Source organism: Etheostoma cragini, chromosome 17 (assembly GCF_013103735.1).
Source record: "Etheostoma cragini isolate CJK2018 chromosome 17, CSU_Ecrag_1.0, whole genome shotgun sequence".
Taxonomy (NCBI): Eukaryota; Metazoa; Chordata; class Actinopteri; order Perciformes; family Percidae; genus Etheostoma; species Etheostoma cragini.
Window position 1 is genome coordinate 14,514,870 of NC_048423.1, and position 21,158 is coordinate 14,536,027.

At 39.1% G+C, this 21,158-nt stretch overlaps 1 protein-coding gene across 36 annotated transcripts in view; it reads left to right on the forward strand.

Annotated features, from left to right (window-relative positions):
* The window catches only part of LOC117960833 (neurexin-1a), a 257,521-nt gene that overhangs the window by 104,349 nt on the left and 132,014 nt on the right, over positions 1–21,158 (forward strand). For 17 of the 36 annotated variants that reach the window (XM_034899036.1, XM_034899035.1, XM_034899034.1 and 14 more), the window contains 7 exons: positions 5,501–5,704; positions 7,913–7,939; positions 13,997–14,119; positions 14,825–15,206; positions 16,413–16,603; positions 17,710–17,883; positions 19,109–19,135. In XM_034899036.1, coding sequence (XP_034754927.1) covers positions 5,501–5,704; positions 7,913–7,939; positions 13,997–14,119; positions 14,825–15,206; positions 16,413–16,603; positions 17,710–17,883; positions 19,109–19,135 — 1,128 coding nt within the window. The remainder of the gene's footprint in view (positions 1–5,500; positions 5,705–7,912; positions 7,940–13,996; positions 14,120–14,824; positions 15,207–16,412; positions 16,604–17,709; positions 17,884–19,108; positions 19,136–21,158) is intronic. The other 19 variants (XM_034899044.1, XM_034899061.1, XM_034899077.1 and 16 more) reach the window with 3 other exon arrangements.

Below are 21,158 nucleotides of genomic sequence, written 5' to 3' on the forward strand. Positions count from 1 at the left end.
TGCAATATATCCTTATAAGTCCCTAAAGCCAGGATGGTACACAAGTTGTAAAGCCAATATCATGCAGCAGTATGTATTGAGTTTTCATCGTGAAGTCTCAACGGAGCGATTGCAGCTTATAAGCAAAAAAACAGTTAACATATGCATAATCAAGGCAAATGTCAAAAAGAGCCCAAGGGTGTCACACCGTTATCACAGCATGATGCATCGTCACAGGAATGTCAGCAGGAACAGGTTCTCTCATCAGGGAGAAAAAAAAATTATCTCCTGTTGGAATGTAACACATCCCACACAGTTATCTGCCATCTGTACATATGCTCATGCTTCTCCTCTGTACTCAAGTTACTCACTTGATAAAATGGTGTTGCCTATGTATCCTGTATTTGTAATGTAGAACATATCTGGCTCAGATTCTAATGATTAAGCTGGATGCTGATAGAAATCTGCTGAGTCAAATGAAAGCAAAGTAAAACAAAAGTACATGATATAGAACAATTGTGTGTTTGGTGTTATGAATGCAGTTTGGTCTTGTGAATGCAATAATGTAGTTAATGCTAAGGCAGGAACATAATAGTTAATCATAGAGGAAAAGCTAAAAGTACATAAAGGAGAAAAAGTGAATCTCCACCATCTATCTCTAATGAATGTGTCAGTTGGCTTTCATTCTCTACACATGCACTTCCATTCTAGCTAATGAGTTGACAGGAATTAGGGCATAGTACATGAGGGAGGTGGAGTGGGCACGGGATACAGATCGTTTGACTTCAGCAAGATAATGACTAATCTCAAAAGTGTTCTTGGATTCAAAAAGATAAAATACACTCTGACTTAATCTGAAAACAAAAGCGGAAAACTTGCAGCTCTGCATTTCATTTTCTTCGGGATAAATAAAGTATCTCTATCTAATAAAACTACTTCACAGAAAGTGCTGCATGCTACAAAGGTCTCTTCTACTATGACCATCTCTCCTCCCTCCCAACACTCAAGCGTCTTCTGGCGTCTTGGCTCCTTTGTCCAACTCTTAGTTTCTGGCTGTCTCTTTTCTTATACGAGACTGGCATAGGCAAGAGTGTGAGTGGGAGCAGTGGTACGGAGGATGGGCCCTGGTGTGCTGCCAGCTGTTTTGATGGCTCCAGATTGCCTCTGCACTGGTAGGATGAAGCAGGCACCAGCAGGCCGAGGAGCTGTCAAAAGAATTACCCCAGCTCTCACTTATCCATGCATGGTGTACCACCCGGTGGCAAAATACAGCTACTGCATATGGCGGAGGAGGACGACAACGAGTAGAGGGAACAGGAGGTGGAGCTTCGGAAGAGAACCACAGAGTTATTCGCCCTATTTTGAGAGATTGTAATTAAGCAGACAAAGCAATTTTCCCCCTTGCATCCCAAATGTCTTCCCCTTCATTGTTCCTCTAGTTGCTAATTAGCCCAAATATTAGTCTTGCAGTATGAGGCTAAGCCACCCTCCCATATGGTGTGGTAGGTGCCTTGCAGCACATATTCCCTAATGAGATATGACATGTTTGATTCCAACACTGACAGCACCTGCATTATATCACATGGAAAATGGCTGCAGATGGATGTTTACTTAAAGATACCTGCAATGAATGAAGCTAGAAGCTGAAGATCAATATACAGATCGATACAGAAGTATTCTCAAGTAAGCTGTACACCACGTGCTAGATACACATGTGCATACGCATTCTGATGTATGTATGTCAGTAGAGGCTTTGTCCTGCTTTTACCTGCTCCCCAGCTGGCATTTTATGAGCCTGAAATCTTCCTTGTTTTGTTGTGAAATATAGTAGTCCTACATTATAGGTCATTCTTTTGGAATGTTGCAATATATCATTGCCATGATCTTTAATAGATGGCAAATATCACGCTCTAAAAAAAGTCCACAATGGCAAGATCTACAACTTAAATGGAAAACATAATACTGTTATTTAAATTACTATAACTGTAGACAAACTGATTATTTGAGCACGTGTATTGCTTTTCAGAGCATAAAGGCATGTGCCATTGGCCCGAAGCTAAAGCCAAGAGGTGCAGATTGTTATTGCATAATTGTGAAATGCCCTCAAATGCCCTGTTCGAGTTTTAGCATTTAACATGTTTTAGCCATGCCCTTTGACAGCACACTGTGTGTTAGTCACCATTCACCACTCTTGAATATAGTAACAAATTAAGAGAGAACTGCTCATCTCATGCCTTAAGGGATGTACACAGATGCACAGAAAATGTGTTAAAAAACATGGACATGGTGACTGTCACACTACTGGGGCTTGATTTCCTGGGTATATAAGCACATGTTGTAAATAGGCGTCTGGCTAGAAGTCAAATAGACAATAACATTAGTTTTTGTGAGTAGACATTCACTGAGTCTTTGGCAAAGGACTAACATTTTAAGATGTACATTACAGCTCTTGATTCCTGGTTTCTATAGCTTCTTCTAATAGGGCTTGTTAAGGGAATTTTGATAGCAGAGCAAAGACTGAAGATTAACTTTTAAATCATTAAACTTACTGGTAATTGTCCTTTTAATAGTCTCAGTGGCTGAATAACCTAATTCCCACATGTTAAATCTTTACCATCTTGGCTTTTGCATATATTCCTGTAAGCACAAGCTAAAGTTGCAGATTCCACCACTCCTAATAGACACGCCGATCCATTTTCTGTCCTTGCTCTCATTTCATAGCCCCAATGAAGTCGCAGTATGGACAGTCACAGGGCAGCAGAAGTGAGCATGGCCTGTGATGATGCTGTTTCTTTCTGTGGAGAGAAAAGTTTAGCTGTCTCTGTAAATCCACTCAGCTGACAGGTTATTTTCACACATTTAATAGCAGCAAGTCTATTATTTGGATTGTGTATACTAAGATACTCAAAGCTGCGATGAAAAATACATGAGCAGCTTTGAATTATATATGATGTTTCAGAGCCATGGAAACAATTTCCAAAAGCCTTTGGCAGGTGTTTTCCAGGAAATTTTGAATTGGATTGGGCCTGGCGCCCTAATACTATGGGGGTGGGGTGGGGGGTTATAGGAAGAACCGTGTGCCTGGGTGCCTTTACAGTCTAATTTGTTACTTCTCTGAAAGTGGGTCTCCCACTCCATCATTCCTTGTTTTCTTGTGAAAATCAGAAAACAATGTTTTATTTTCTTTACAAAAAAGAAAATGAATGCTTGGTTTAGTTTTGGTATGGTCCATCTCCCCTCTGACAGCCTCCTGTTGGGTCGACAGACAGAAGCTCCAGCTTCAGTCCTCTCAATTTATTTGGATATTAAACATGGGAGTGCCATTAAAAATGACTGGGCTTCCAGGATTGGATTTTTGATAGCTGCTCACTTTGCATTAGGTAATGATTCCCTCACAAGTCATTCTTCATACTTTCATATCTATCTGGACTTTGCTTATTTGTGACTTTTTGGACGACTTCCTATATGAATTTAAGCAGACGCGACAACTTGAATGAAATGCAACATTTACATTTTTATTAATTTGATGTATTAGATCTGACAAGAAATCAAGAATATTCATATCAGTCAAATGTTCTTTATTTATACAAGATGTTGCAAAATGCAAATGGTACAATGCTATATTAGCTTTAGCCTGGCTGGTAGCAGCTTTCTGCTTGTTTCTTTAGGCTAACTATATTAGCTTTAGCCTGGTTGGTAGCAGCTTTCTGCGGGGGGTCAATGGCCGGTAGATCTTGTGATTATGTTGCTTTAATCAAGTGATTTAGTTCGTATTTGCAGCAAACATAAAACACTGCCTGCTGTAGCTTCACTGACTACCCATAGAAAACTATGAGCATTATTGTGTCAGGAGCAGCTGCTGCCTACAATACTTTTCTACACCTGGAGAGCCTCACTTCCCAAACCAATAAATCCCGTCGGACTAACATCACATACACACGTTGCCCACATGGCTACCTGTCTTGAAGGGAAATGGTCGGCCGGTAATAATCATGTGAAAGGAGAACGATGAAAGTTTACTTTTCAATCAAGCAGCAAAAAAGGATTAGCGTCAACATCGCAACGTCCTGGAATGTGACTATCACGCTTGCGCACATGGCGATGTCGTTGCTAAAACACAAAATTGTTCAGCCCTAATTACTTCTCACCTTGTATAGCATAGTTACATACCGAGAATAAGTCAAACACTTCAGCTACTGAAATGTTCTCGTGCTAGCTAATATTGCTATGACAATTGTTTTTAAGTATTAGGAGCTTCTTCCACTCCCGGCATCTGCTTACTGTGTCTAAAAGCAGCTCTTTGCTTTAGCTCCCTGGCAGGAAGCAGACAGTTTAGCAGCAAAACCTCGTTTGTCACACGCCCCTGTCATCTGCTGCATACCCCAGGAGGAGGAGAAATTGGATTTAGGTGAGGAATGTGACGGAGTCATCCCAGGGGATGGATGTGACATTGGCTCTGTGTGACGAGGAAGTGGTAGTGATGAGGAGGTGTATGTACATTGGTACCCTATTGCTCCCACCACTCTCCATCTCCCGTTGCTCCGACTTGTCTTCTATCTGTCTCAGCACTGCAGCTGCAGTAATGGCTTTGTTATTGGGTTATGGTTTAGTTACACTACCGGAAATGCTGTTACAACCCCCTGCCAGCGTTAACCAATCTCCCCTGCATTTCTCCAGACGGCTGCCTAATGCTTTGAGTAAATGCAGTCACCCTGAGCAGACGCTCAATATTCAAGGTCCACAGACTATAACAATGTTGTCGCCGTTTGTTTTTTTTCCACTGTCAATATCAATTTGTCACTATTATATTGCCGATTAAAAAATTGTGGATACAAGGCTGCCACTTTTTCTCAAGTAAAACATTTACTCCATTACTTTGTATTGATGGACTTACCCATACCTTTAGTAAGATTTTTGTTTGTCATGATGTTTTTTTCCGACGTACTCTGTGTTGTCTATGATGGAGGCCACCACCGCCTACATTGGCACAGAGAAGACAGGACTCAGACTTTGAAGGGAGTGTAGGTGGCTGTCAGCTGTAGTACACAGTGTAATGCAATGCTAGACTTTTGCAAAGTCTTCACACATTGCTCTTGCATGACATATTTTCATACATGCCATTTAGGGGTACTTGCTGAGTGAGTTTTGAATTAACCATTGGTTCTGTATTGGATTTTGTACTTTTAGTAGCCTTGTTGGATTTGTCTGCAGTCAGAATGCCTTGGGATGTCCTATATCAGCGAGACACAATAGTTTTCTCTATAACTAACCTGCAAAAGACAGCCAGAGACACTCCTGGCAGCCTATAGTCCCTGTGTTTGTCAACTTCATGCTTTAATCAGTCCTCTATGTAACTGGAGGCTTTGTGATTTGGAAGTAACCCTGATGTATGTCTTTCATCAAGATTAAAAAGTCATATTATATTACATAATTCAAAGCTGAACGTACAGGCCCAATCAGTAGTTTGACTTAAAACTGCTACACTCATTTGACCTTTTTTCCCTCCTTATTCTCTCTCCAGAGGCGACAATCCTTAGCTACGACGGCAGTAAGTTTATGAAGGTCCAGCTGCCAGTTGTGATGCACACAGAAGCCGAAGATGTGTCTCTGCGCTTCCGCTCCCAGCGAGCCTTTGGCATCCTAATAGCCACCACATCTAGGGAGTCTGCTGACACCCTGCGTCTTGAGCTGGAGAGCGGCCGCGTCCGGCTGACTGTCAATTTAGGTAACGCCTCGGACATACACCGACTGCAGCAGCAACGTCATGTGTCATATACACACTCTCTCACACACTCCTACACCATATACATAATTTGAATAGAGGGAGAAGGTGTAAAGACTTTCAATGCCAAAAGTCTGCGGCTCTCCGCTCACTGCCAGTTGAGCACACAGCAGCCGTCGCCCAGCAGGGAATGCTCGTTCCATCAGCTAAACTCTGACCAACATCCATACATGTGTACTGCTGTATGGGGGAATTGATCTTACAGCGCACACACTGCTGTGTTCTTTCCTGTTTTTTTTTAAATCATTCATATGAGGGAGCTAATAATTCCTCTGAGGATTTATTTATGATATCAGAACTCCTCTCATATTGGTTACTTAATATGATGCAGTCCTTAGTTGTGAGTTATGGCCAACCAATGCCCTGCAATCCTTTGTTCACCTTTGCACCTGATTGCACATAAATAAATCCCACCAGCCTACAGCAAAACGAAAATTGGGGACAAAATGAAAGACTTTCTGTGAGTATGTGTGCTTATTTGCTCAGGAAAGAATCCAATGATGCCTGTGAAAAGTTTGATATCTCTCAAACCGAGCAATGCCACACAAATGATAGCCATCTATTTATTTTTTCCACTGGCTAAACATAAATGGGTTCCCTAAGCGGTGCTGTTTAGTGGTGCATACAAAGTAGACAGTCTGTGTCTCCTGTCAACCACAAGGAAGCATGTGTCCCATTACGAAAGACAACAGCGCCACACACTGACAGGGCTGACAAGTCAGATCATTGCGACTACAAAAACATGCCCTCTGATGAAAACGGGTCACCATGTTCTGTTTTCTTTTGAATTATCTTTGACACATTTTAAAGTTTTGGAGTTTGCACTCAAGTTTAGCGCTCAAAGCCTGTCTCCCCCGGTCCCTCGTTCAAATAGCAGAGCATTCCCTGTACGGTTAGGCTAGTGTTGGTCTCTGGCTGTCTGCGACCACTTTTCTGCTGTGGTTGACAACACACGACAGGCAGGGCCAAATGGAATGGAGGGGAAGGAGTTCGATCTGGGTCATCTTCTTAGAGCACGACATGAGCTCAGCCTTAGGATAAAGAGAGGTAAAAAATAGAGAAATAGGTTCAGTCAGTATGGCTTTGTACAATAACCGTTGTGGTTGGATCAAGACAATTTGTTACCAGCAAAATAAAATAATAGCAGTTAGCAGTGTTGCCTCTACTAGTCTTTACTGGTGGAAGATGTATTCCGATATTTTGCTTTAAGTAGAGGTAGAAATATCACACATAAACTACTCATTGCAAGTCCATATACATTTTTTTTTAATTTTTTTATGGATCAATACTAAAACATCAAGTAGTAGTGGCTTTCCAATGCCACTCATGGTCAAGGTAGAGTTAGATTCGACCACTGTTGGGCATTGGTGAAAAGTTTTCAGAAACTTTTTTACTTTAAAGTAGCAATACAACAGCGTAGAGAAAGAAAACGTTTTGCCTTCAAAATGTTAATTAATTGAAAGTATCAAAAGTCAGAGGACTGTGAAAATGTGCAGAATGCCCCCTACTTTTAGAGTTAGAGTGATGATTATCACTGAGGCATTAACATGTGAGCGGCATTTTATTGCTTGTTGGTGGAGCTAGTTTCACCTACTTAGCTACATAAATCCATACTGTAACAGTGCACCATATTTAATAATGGCCATATGTTTTCTTTTTATGTAAAAAGAGAATCTGCATACCAACTAACTATAGCAGTCAGATTAATTTAGTGGATTAACAAGTAACATTTTTGCCTCATTAAAATGTGAGGTATAAAAGTAGAATAAAACGGAAGCGCCTCCTCCTGGCCCTGTTTGACCCTGACCAAAATCTGATGCTCTCATACTGTATAGAAGATCATATCCTATAACTGTAATCTCCCAGCATGCAACATGTAAAACATATTGTTTTGGCTACATGATTGGTTTTCATGAATTTCAGTTCTAAATTGCTGGAACACATATTCCTGTAAACCATGTTGGACCTCTCTGGCACTACAGTGCAGAGCTTTTACAAGCTCACTGCAGCCCAAGGCCATGGGTGGGAGCATCAGAGGACGGACAGTGTCCGTGTGTGTGTCCCCAGAGGGGTGGACTGTATGCTTTAATGATGTCTGCAGCTGTAACGTTGAAAGATGAATTTATCTCTCATCTATTCTTCCCCATCTAGATTGTATCAGGATTAACTGTACCTCCAGTAAGTTACTGTTCACATTTCTTCTTCTTCTCTAACTGTTACTGTTTCTGGACATTCATGCTTTATTCTCTTGAAGTGTTTACATGTTTAAAATGTCTTCTCTGCACCCATTATATGATCCTGACATTTAAATATCCTAAAGCTAAGGCAACGGGAATTCAATCAGTACACTGAAATATATCTGACTTGCACCTTATATTGATGTAGATATTACATTTTTTCATATCGAGTCTAAGAGCTACGAGTGCATAAGAAATGCCTGGTGGTGTTGTGTCAGCTGTCCAGGAGAATGATGAGCAGTGGGGAGGAGGTGGAGGGAGGCTTGAATTAATGACAGAACCAAATATGGCAGTCAGCTGCTTTTCTGCACCCTGAGTTGTTTCTAATTAACAAATCTTTTGACTTATGAATTCAAGGCTGATATAAAACGCATGCTTTGAAAGTGCAGGTATTTTAGACATGCACGATTGCATGTCTCCACCTCACAATTCTTTTTTTTTTTTTTTTCTTTTTTTACTTTCACGGCAGTTGTAAATTGATGAGGCCATTCAAGGCACTGAGGAAATACAGAGTGTGATTTTATTATTCTCATTAACCTGCCTCACAGAGCAGAAAGAAAGGGATGAAGAGGGAGGGAGAGCAAATAGATCTTGTTGTGGGATTTGTGTGTGTGTGTGTGTGTGTGTGTGTGTGTTTTCAACAGAGAGGTTACATTGCAATATTTTGGAAAGTAAATATCCCTGACATTTATTATTCAGGAACAGTGATGAATTAATAATTACTTCTCTGTATTCATAATATGTGAGCCTTCTAACTGTTCAATGACGCTAGAGTAAGAGACAGCGCTTTCAGTATCAGTGAATACCAAAAGAAATTAGACAGTTTAAACTATATAATAGAGTGCCAGTGTCACATACTGTATAAGTACACACTGTTCTCTGTGAAACCACAGTGTTAGCTCTCTGTGTGTAAAGTGTTACCGTATTTGAAGGTCATTGCCTGATAAGAAGCAGATACTTGCACAACAAACGCCTCCACACAATAACACATGATGTGCTCTCTAGACATGCTTCTGTGAGCCAGCCCTTCTTAGCACCTTTCTAAATGCTAAATAGCATTGTTCATGCATCTTGGATTGCATCCCTTGTTTGTGTATGCAAATCAAAAAGCTCTAAGCTCTAATTCCTCCCTCTAATGCTTTAAAAGGTCATTCTTGGTTTATGAAGATAGTGTAAATGAATATTTGGTAAATACATGGACTCCAGTGGTTTTAATACTAATATTTGTCAAACATTTGACTGATTACTTTATTTCTATAGTTAGTTCTTCCCTTTTTCCCACTAATATGTTGCGATGCGATTCCATTGCATGCATTGTTTAGCTAAAATAGATACTAAACTGAAAATATATGTTGAACTGGTGGAAGGCAAAGAACTATAATAATAAATATAACGTAATTATAAATAATAAAGTACTAATACATTATGGCTTTGGTAACTAGCACCAAACTGTGTAGTGTAAAGCAGTAGAGGCTACTAGGCTGGAGTTTTGTGTTTTTAAGTTATGTAATGCTAACACTTATGTTGGTGTGAATTGTTTTTCTTAGTGCAGTTCCTTTATTTTTCATAAATATAATAGTCCTAGATGACACTATCATATTATCACATTTCCAGAATTATAATATTCTGATGTTTCCACACATAACTTCATATAATTCCAAGAGAAAATATTTTAATTCCATCAACATTTAATATCATGCTAAAGGGAAAGCTAATGTTTAAGTAAATCACAGGGGAAAGCAGGAGACTGCAGGCCTCTTCAATAGATCCAGACCTAATTGTGTCATAAGAAAATGTTTAATTTAAGTTCTTGAAAAGAACTGCTAAGCCAGTGCATTTCCACTTACAAATAGTTGGCAATAATTAATTTTTTCTAGGCATTTTTTTTTTCTCTCTTTTTTTTTTCCTCTTTTTTTCTGTGTTAATTAATGTGTCTTGTCAGGCACTGCAGCTCTGGTCAGCTCGGTTGATGAAAAATGTCAGCACCGACTTAAAGAGCACATCACTGTCAATTAGAGACCTAGGCTCCCTGGGGCTGCCCAGAGCTGTCTGAAAACACTGCCACTTCGACTTAAACAATGTTAACAGGCGTTGAGTGACAACAAACTAAAAATATCTTGTGACAGATTGGCTTCTTTTTTGACATTCTAGTCTTCTATTATTTGTTAACTTGAACTGCAGGATAATCACATTTTACAATGAAACCATGATGTGGTGATAAGGGCAACTTTATGTAATTTTTCTCCCCATGACCTTTGGCAACATCTCGAGGCAGATTTCTCTCATAATTGATCTTTTCCTTTCTTTTGTTTTTGACTTATTTAGTGTGAAAGAGCTGCAGGAGATCCTTTTACATAGATATTTCACCTGTGTACATGTTAGAAAAGATAGATGAGAGGTTGATTCAAGGAGAGGATGCATAGGAGGTGAGGTTTGTAGGTAACTGCTGCCTGCAAAGCCGAAGAATTAATCTAATGCTATTATTACTGAGCACTTATATAGTCTCTTTATATTGGAAATACTTAGATTAATTTGAATTGCATTTTGCTCAATAGTTCTCATTGCACAAATAGGTGTTTATTATTTAAGGACCACTGTTTTCATGATTGATAACATTTTATTGCAACTTCTTTAACATGCTCTTATCATAAGTGTATGGCTAAATCTTGCAGTGTATACATTTTGAAGAGTAACCAAAGCGTTGTCTGATTAATGACTGAACACTGAAAACCCTCTATCCACTTATAGTACATTAGAGATTTCAGCTTGGCTATGCTATAAAGAAACCTTTCCATCTTCGAACAGCCAACGGTTTAATGGTGCTCACCTTACTGTAATGCTAGGAAAGGTAAAATGAATTAATTACAAATCTTTGGCAGCAAATGAAGGAATGTCTTGAGCAGTTACTGTATGTAGGGAACATTTATACTGTAGATGAGTCAACGTGAAGTTAAAAAGAAATCCCCCTCACAACATCAGTGATCTTATTTAGAGACTTTAAGAAAATTACTGGGATGATAAATTAATATCTTTGATTGAAAAGTTTGAATTTATGGAAAGAATAGAATTCATTCCATATATTCACATTTAGTCAATATGTTCAAGGTTCATGAATATATCCAAACTTCCAAAGTATGTTTAATAATTTCACATATACAATATATATACATATATAATTAAAATCATACTATATTTCTGTACCTTTCTGCACCAATATATATAATCTTGAGTACCCAGTGTGCTTGAAATCCGCTTGAAATTAATGAGCAATTATGTGGATGTTTTTACAAACAATTTTTGTAACAAACTTTAAATTAAAAGCCAAAATCCCTCCCCCAAAGTTCCAGCATGCTGAGGGACTTTCCTGTCAGGGCAACAGGTAGTAAACATGACACCATAATGCCATCATTGCAACAAAAACAATACTAATCTCTGTAGTGTTATGGCAGTTAGAAGAAAGAAGAAGAAAACCTTTAATCAACGGTCTCATACAATCCCACAGTATAATTTAATGAAATGCAATCTCTGCATTTAACCCATTCTGCTGTAAGTAGTGGGAGCAGTAGGCAGCTACAGACAGCAACCGGGGAGCAACTTGGGGTTCAGTGTCTTGCTCAAGGACACTTTGACATGTGACCAGAGGAATTACCAATCTTGTGGTTGAGAGGCGACCCACTACGTCTGAACCACCTGTCAATTAGATTGAGCTGTGTTAAACAACAACCTTTCAACATGTTCAGTATCAAGCAGTCTCAGTTTATAGAACAAATGAATGTTAACAAAAAACTGTTTGAATAGCAGATTCATGTTGATTGTAATTATGAATTGTTTCAACAGCACAATTTAACCTCTGCATGCGTCAACACTGGTGTTTCAGGTAGCAGGGAATTGATTTGAGGTTAGATTGCAGGTCTGCTAGCATAGTAGCCTGCTAAAGCTTTTCTTGCTTTGTTCCCTGGCTGTAATGTCTGTCAGTTTTGATGGTAATCCAGCAGTAGTGGCCTGCCGCTTGGTCAGCGGGTTCCTCCACCTGGGTGAGTCACAGTTTTGGGGCAAGCTGCGCCAGTCTCTTGCCTGTCATCCAGCCAGCCAGAGCTGATTGACTAGATAATCACATCTTCTCATGCTGCCCTGTGCCACACTTCTCCACTCGCCCCTTGGGTCAGAAGTCAATGAGGCAGGAAGAGATCACTGTAGATCCATCACTGCAGATAGATCACCATCAGTGAGGGCACAAAAGAGGGCTGGACGCGGCAGACAGTGGACTAGAGGACCTTAATGTCCAGCCGGCAGCTGCCGGTTTGGTCAAGACTGCACTACAGGCATAAACCCAGGCCCTACAGTAGTGAAAGTTGTGCAGGAAAGTGCTCCTTAATACGATTGACCTGTTTTCCCCTTTCCTTTCTTTCCTCTCTTTTCTCCTTGGAGAGCAACAAGGACAGGTTAACGGAAGGCAAAGTCCAAGCATGCTTTCAAGTCCAACTCCATCCCATTATTTCATATCTCTCCTCTTTAATCCCTCGCCAGTTGTCTGGTTTCAATCCTGCCCCGGTGTTTAGTGCTTACAAAGCAGAACTGGGCCTCAGAGTTTGAGTGTGTCCCAGTACATTGGCATACTCACATTTGCATACACAGTGCATTGGGACTTTGAAGTTTGCGGGAAAGAAGGAAATAAATAGCAGTTAAGGGGTGCAGGGGAAAGAAGATGACACCCATCGCAAATACTCCCCACAGTGGGCAAGGAAAGCCGAGCCTGGGGATTTCACTATCTTCATTTTGGTTATGTGTGCCCAGCAGGGGAACATCAGAGCAATATGGCAAATTCAAAGATGCACTATAACAGAGGCTACATGAAAAAGAAAAAAAATGCTTTCCCCCCAATTGGACCAATGTTGGATTTCTAAATGCATAAGTGTATCTTCTGAAAGATTTTCTTTTTCTGTTCATGAGATCACAAAGATTTGGTGCAGTCACTCTGATTATCTGTGATTCTAAATTAGATTATCTCTACTTGAGGTTTTTGGCTCTGTGATTCTGTGTGACATCTCCATTGCTGCCCGCTAGCTGTGACACACTTTATTCACTGTTATTATGCTGGTTTCAGGACTCAGTGAAGGAATGGTTCAGAGATATGAAGTAATGTTATTAATAAATGATAAACAGTTGAATGGTCATTTTGGATGATTTATGGATTTTATGACCGTGTATTCAACCCAATAACAGATTGTGTGTCCTCTATACTGCTACTGACAAAATCTGCTACCTGCTCCTTTTCCAAACACCAGTTTATTTTCAAGACTAATCAAAATCACATTCTGTATTTCCTTTTTTTACAACTGGATTTTCAGGGACAATGGCCTGTTTTTTTTTTTTTTTAAGTGGTTCTTTTCACCACCACGGGCACTGCTCCCGTTATGCAAGTATTTCTTTCCATATCACTATTTCATGTCATGTGGTGGACGTGAGCAAAATCAAATACTGGGCCGCACTGTTGTGGATAAACAAGATGGAGAGTAATGTTCAGTTGTTTAATGCCTTGCTCCGCTGTGGCCTTTTGGTAGTTACATGCTGCCACCAAGTGGCACTATAGGAAAGGAGAAATGTTACAAGAAATAAGATACATAAAGAAAGTACCAATTGTGCCTTGTTTCTTTAGACACTATACATTTACAGCAAAACAATGAGTGTAAATATTGTTTGTAATATCAGTAATGTGACATCATGATTCCCACCTCCCTCCTCTTGGTTTGAGAAAATGTTGTTCAGTGAAATGTAATGCCCTATCTAATGGTGCGATCAGTACAGCAAATGCAAGTTAGAATGATGTTTTTATGGACCATTAACTACGTTTACCGCAATGTTTTTTTTGTGTTGCTGTCAAATTACTTAACTCATCCACTCTGTCCTCCTTTCAGTCTCCCTTTTGTATCTGTTAGCCTGTCTTTCTGTGATTCGCATGCATGTATGTGTGTTAACCGCTGTTTGGACTGTCCTGCAGGCAAAGGTCCAGAGACTATTTTTGCGGGTCAGAATCTGAACGATAATGAGTGGCACACAGTACGTGTGTTCAGGAGGGGCAAGAGTTTGAAACTGACCGTAGATGATCTGCTGCCTGTGGAAGGTACTTCTCATCCTCTTCCTCTTACAGAATCCTAAAGTTCTCCTCCTAAACTTAAATTAGCTGTAACATTTGTTTGGGCTCTCAGATCCTAGGTAAGACACAAGCTCTAGTAATGTATTATTCTGTACTGGTGTGACAGGTTTAATGTTTTGCTCCTTTGCAGGGAGCCTTCATTCATTTGTCTTTTTGAAAGAGTGCATTAGTGATGCTTTCATATCCATTTTGGACAAAATATCCATTTTTGTTGCGGTTTGAGAATCATCAAAAAAATGTTAACTGTCCTCTAACAGAATGGTGTTAGATAAATATCTAATGATGGCTGCAAAATTCAATAACAAGCCACAACGTGATGGATTTGATTATTGTGGTGGAATTGTACAAATTTAAGTTAATGTTACTGTTCATATTAGATCATAACTATCTCAAGAAAGCTCCATGCTTAATTACTAATTCACAATTTAATAAGAAAACAAAACTTAAAGACAGATTCGCATCTCGCATTATCTTACACACCTTAAATGAAATGATTCTCAAGTGCTAATGTAATTTCTTTCCGGAATTATTATATTTCTTTAATGTCATGTGGTTCTGTTTTCATTACTTAGAGGATTTGCAGTTGACCCTTCAATTGTAAATCATAGTTTCTTCAATTGTTGTATACCCCCAATAACATCCCCTCTCCCTCCCTTCCTCTGCTGACCAAAGGTCAAATGGCCGGTGACCACACCCAACTGGAGTTCCATAACATTGAGACGGGCATTGTGACAGAGAAGCGCTTCATGTCCATGGTGCCGTCCAACTTCATTGGCCACCTCCAGAGCCTCTCCTTCAATGGCATGGCCTACATAGACCTCTGTAAAAACGGTGACATTGATTACTGTGAGCTCAAAGCCATGATTGGCTTCAAGAACATCATTGCTGACCCAGTCACCTTCAAGTCGCGCTCCAGCTATGTGACCCTCACTACTTTGCAGGCCTACTACTCCATGCACCTTTTCTTTCAGTTTAAAACCACCTCCTCCGATGGCCTCATCCTGTTTAACAGCGGGGATGGAAATGACTTCATCGTGGTGGAGCTGGTCAAAGGGTAAGCTTTTACCAACTATTATCATGAATATTTACAATAGGTTTAGTCACATTTAATGTGTTACATCTTCAAGTAAAGTGGCAAACTACAAGGTATTTTCTTCATTTTTTTAAATGAATGCATATTTGGTGCAGGAGTTATCGTTGTAGTGTTGTGTGCAGTTCTGCTGTGAGATAACTTGTCAAACAACAATGTTGCCGTTACTCTCTAGGGAAATTCATAATTCACGTTTGATTTGGCGTTTTGGTTCATATGAGGTAGCTGCTCATGCCAGAGTAACTACGCAGCTCTGCTCATTGCACACACAGCACTTCATTTGTAGGTCAGACCTACCCGCTGCCAGGTGTAAAGACTGGCAACATTGTGTTGAATTAGTTTTATATTAGTGTAGGAAGATGGTTATTTATGTAAGAGTCTCCAAATTAATGTGTTAATGATTTTAATAAAACGCAGCTCTTCCTATTGTGCTATGATTTCTAAACAGAATTTAATTTTTGGAAAGCTATTTTTGCCACTACTATGGGTCCTCACATTATTTTCTTATCACCTCTATGCCAGCATATTTACTGAAAGAGCTGTCGGCTATTACTGTTCTTTTTAATCTTCACGACGGCCCAACAAATAGCCAACATAAAAGGGAATCAACTAGACAAGCATGCATTTCATATTGCTCAAATCAAGCTATAAAATGACCTTTTTTTAAGGAATGCCTGAAGTTATGGTATTATTCAATGTGCTAAACATAAAAGCCATAGATTTGAATAAAAATGAGCATGTAAATCATAAATTGCCTGTAACCAAAGAATTTAAGAACAATTTGCTCAGCACAGCCTACAACCTTTTCTTCACGCTGCAACCTGCCAATTAATTAGCTCCTTTTCAGACAGCTGCACTCTCTGATACTGTCATGTCTGCACATTAGAACAAACAGGCACACTCTTGCTCCAGTTTTCAGAGGTTTATTACACTTTTCTAATTGTTCTACTGCTTGATGTTTTTGGTTTTGTTATAATGAAATGATTTTGTCTCTTAAGCACTTAATGACATATGTGGGCAAAGCTCTGTAAATAAACTGGACTTGAATAAATATTTGCAAATTTTTGGATTTTGGAATTTACAAAGCCTTTTTTATGATGCCATGCTTTCATGTCCTTCCTCGCCCATCCATGGTTACCTCCACTCATGTTGTTATATATCTGGATCCAGTTACCTGCACTATGTGTCTGACCTGGGAAATGGAGCCCACTTGATCAAAGGCAACTCAAACAAGCCCCTGAACGACAACCACTGGCACAATGTCGTAATCTCCAGGGATGCCAACAACCTCCACACCGTCAAGATTGATACCAAGATCACGACACAGACGACCACAGGAGCCAAAAACCTGGATCTGAAGGGTGCGTAGGCATAGTGAATTTATAGATTTCTTTTTTACATTTCATTAAAAGTGCTCTAAGCGATGTTGGGTGACGTTACTTCTTGTTAAAGTTCTAACTATTTTCAAGCTAAAAATAAAACAAAACTAAGACTAACTCGCCCCTCCTTCATCATACTATCCCTTTCTGTGCTTCAGCGCACTAACCCCCCCAACCCCTTCCCCAAAATTCTTCTCGTCGTTTTTTTGCTGGAAGATTGCATGTTTTGTGGTGCACTTTGACACAGGTTGTTTTTGTTGGTGTTTGTGGGGCCTGGGCTGTCTACAGAGACCGCGTTTTTTTACAGTGTGTTCTGGGGACAGGCAGCTTGCGGATAGTGAGGAGATGTTTACTGTATGTGACAAAAAAATGTTGTAGCCAAAAAAAAGTGTGACATCGCTTAGAGCATCTTTAATTTGGGGCAGCAGTAGCCTAGAGATGAGAGAAGCAGGCGTATGACTAAAAGGTTGCACCAGCAGGATAATCACTGCAGGGGTGGAGGGAAAAGGCAATGCTCGGCCCTCACTCATTAACACCACCGCAGTATCTTTCAGCAAAAAAACTCAACCCCCTTCTTTTGTGTGACAACACTATGGGTCCTGCTTTAAAGATCCAAATCCACTGATAGTTTGACGGCGGAAAAACATTTGACTAATGATGGCGGGTTTGCATTTTAATAATTTGCTGTTAAATAACAATGAAATGCAATGAAAGACCGTTTGTGGTGAGGAAACCAACATTTAAGGAAAGTTGTTTGAAAGAATTATCAGTTAATAAGATAAAAACATAGTATCTAAAAGGATAGTTAGCATAATTTGTGTGGTACCTTTAAGAGAATTTTTGTCATTAAAAGTTGTCCATGAAATGGTGCAAAGTGGATGAGAAATTTCTGTCTTGCACATAAACAAATCAATACTTAAACAAGTTGTATCATTAATTAGATTTTTATTTGGGCCTCAGTCAATGCTGTCTAAAGTGTTTTAGTTTTTCTTTAAATGCGTGTCATTAACTGTAACATGCATGTTGAGGGAATTAAGGAACAGTGTTTGGTTTCCACCAGGGGTCAGTGTTGTCATATTTCTGCACAGGTAACCTTTATATTGGTGGTGTGGCTAAGGAGATGTTCAAGGAGCTGCCCAAACTAGTACATGCCAAGGAGGGTTTTCAAGGTTGCCTGGCATCAGTGGATCTGAACGGCCGACTCCCAGACTTAATGTCAGATGCTCTGGACTGCGTGGGACAGATAGAGAGAGGATGTGAAGGTGAGTAAGGAAAACTCTATTGTCGGTCAGATGCTACTTTTAAAACTTTTCTTGTCTGTGGAGTTCACTACATGTTCTAACTGAAGCTCAAGTTTTAATACAATTGGTTTGATTATTGAGAAATGCTTAAAAAGAGACATTTAAGTCGGATTTTCCTGAAATTATTTCTGAATTACTCTGGCTCCCCCTCATTATCACGAAACTATCCAAAAAGGTGACACCATGCAGCGCTGTATTGCTGCTCACTTCTCTCATTCTCGTCCAACGACAACACAAATACACTAGGAAGCCCACCCATACTGCCAACCTGTTGCACATCATTTAACATCCAAAAAGTGTGTTAGTATTCTGTTAGAATGCATCAAGCGCTGCCACTCCTCCACAGGCAATCATTTCCGTTTCACTTAGCCATAATCTGATTATTCTCTCCGCCATATTTGTACTGCCAGTGTTATTTCCCATTGTATCCCCATTCTGGTTTACTCTATGCATGCTTGCTGGATCTGAGAGTTTGCCAGAAGCAGTCCTTTTGAATTATGTATGAAGCCTTTGTTGCATGCATGAATATCATTTGCCCAGTCTAATGTGTGCACCACATCCAGAGACAATATTTGATTTATTTTTCAACTTCACTCACTTAGTCTAATTTCACAATTCATCCACTCCTTTTCCTTTTGAGTACGCAACTTCTGATCTTTTCATGTTCCGATATTACGGATGTAATCAAATTCTGCGCCTTTTTCAGGTCTGTTTTTGTTTTGTGCCACACAGTATCAACAATTGCTCTCAATGGAAAAAGGCTTCTAGTATAACACCTTTATTTTATTATACTAAAGGAGTCAGAAGGTAGCACATAGTTGCTGAACGTATTTCACTACAGCAGGGACCATTTCTGAATATGCGTGAGCGAAAAAATGCAGTTTTCTAAATATTTTCCCTAACATAATGGGCCAATCATACCTGCTAATAACGACTTTACCATTGTATGTTTTTCTTTATTTTGCTAGTAGTGGCCACAGTCACATTGTGGCTTAATCCGGTCTCCATTATAAAATACAATTTCCTCCCCTCTGGCTCTTTCTGAAACAGACATCGGCTTCATTTCTCATACGGTTTCTCCTGCTTCAACAGTCTGTGTTTCTGTTACTCCGTCTCTGACGTCTTGGTGTTTTACTAACAGCTGCTATACTTTGCCTTTTCCTTTCCTATTATTTGCTGACAAAAGTTGCATTGATGAAAGCTGACTTGCAAGGTAGATAGCTTTGTCTGTTTGACACAGAGTCTGATGTCCTCCCTCCCTTTGCATCTGAAATACCCCCCCGCACCTCTCCACAGTCTCTACCTTCACACTTTTCACTCCCTAAACAAGATATCTGCCTAATTTGAATTCATCCACCTGCCATATTGAATGGGCCGTAGTCCCAAAGGAATACAAGTATCATTACCATCTTGTATCAAAGTCTATGGGGCTCACATTTTGATTGACTGTGTATTGACTTTACTGGACATAACTTTGGCTTTTGCCATGGTTATGCAATTATTTTTTTGACATTTTTTTTATTTTTACACTTTATAAGAAATACTTTTGCATGACTACCCTAGGTATAATAGTCTTAATAACACTGTTTTCCCTTTGCATGAATTTCAAATTAAGAAAATTGAAGTTTTATCTAAAACTTCTGTAATGTTCATATTTTCAATGAAATAACTTCTTGTTATACGTTCCATGTTTTCCAATGTCATATTTCTGTTATAGTCTCTGGCACTGTATCACCACATTGTGAGTAGGATCTAAATTGAGCAGCTGGCTTAAGTCTTTTAGGATTTAACAGTATTAACAGTATTTAAAGTATGCTGCGAAACAAACAGCACATTTAAACCAACTCCAAAGCATTTAAATGAATAAATAAATAAATATACATATATAAACTACATATACATATTGTTACTGAAATTTGAATTAACATACATTTAAAATTAAGAAATTAAATGCTTCATGCATATTGGAAATCTTTGCAAAAAGGGGTTCTCTTCATAAAAAAAGTGTCTTATTTATTTTAAATTATTATATTCACTAGACAAATGTATAAGTATGCCATTAAGCATCTGTTGTCTCATTGACTACTTAACTCCGGAGCCAAGTTAAGTGTCATCTGGCCCTGTTACATTTGTGAAACATTATACTAATAATGAAAGACTTTGAAAGCAATGAAATCACAAGTACACCAGTTAGATGCGATTTAAATTGGCATGTCTTCAAATGTATTTAAAAAGAACTTGTAATCAAGATTTTCTTTAAATGTCATTGGCTTTGTTTTTTGTTGCCTAAAGAACACTGTACAACATTTTTCTTTTTTGCATTTTAGCCATGTGTTGGCTGAAGCAAACATATAAACTATTAAGCTGTTACCATAGATACTCTGAGGCTGAGCAGCAGTTACAGTGGCTACACTTTGTTCAGAAAATAATATATTTAAAGATACGATTGTACTTTAATGGATGCCATTATTCTCACAAGACCTAATAAATACACTATAGAATAAATACACAATTAATCATTCTAAGGGCTAAACTGTGGATTTAAATCTAATCTAAAGTAGATGTGTACCATGTGGGTAATTGTGGCTGTAAGGGGGGGTGCTAAGATGGAAATTCCACAATAGTCATTTTTCAGATTATATGATCATGTGTCATAAATAGTAGTTAATAGTTCAAAAATACAGATGTTGATAATTAATATTTGTCAACTAAAGGTTGTCAACATTTTAGAGTAAATAGACCAATAACAAAATAACTCCTTAACTAAAATATTTTGCATACTAACAAATACAAAATAATTCTAACGTTCATCCATACAAACCCGTTCCATTCCACTAACATTTCTCCATGAACTAAACTAACTCAGCATCACTGTCACTCAAACAGCTGTTTTCTTACTGCACATTAGCTCAGACTGACAGGATGACTGACTAGCTGACTGAAATAGTCCATGCACGTGCTCCGATATTAAACACTTTAACAAACACATCTGAGAGCACTGTTACATCATCATTTAAAAGCACATGGATATCAGGCCCTGACTGATTATGAACTGAGTATCATTGTCCTCTGACTCCATTCACAGCTGGTAATAACATGCATTCTCTGATTGCACTAATGGTCAGGGACACAGGTAGTCAGGGACATGTGACAGTTTGGAGAAGAAAAAGTGAACTGGATTACTGGTTGTACTGCATACTGTAGACAAATCTTACTCTGTAGTGTAAAAAGAAAAA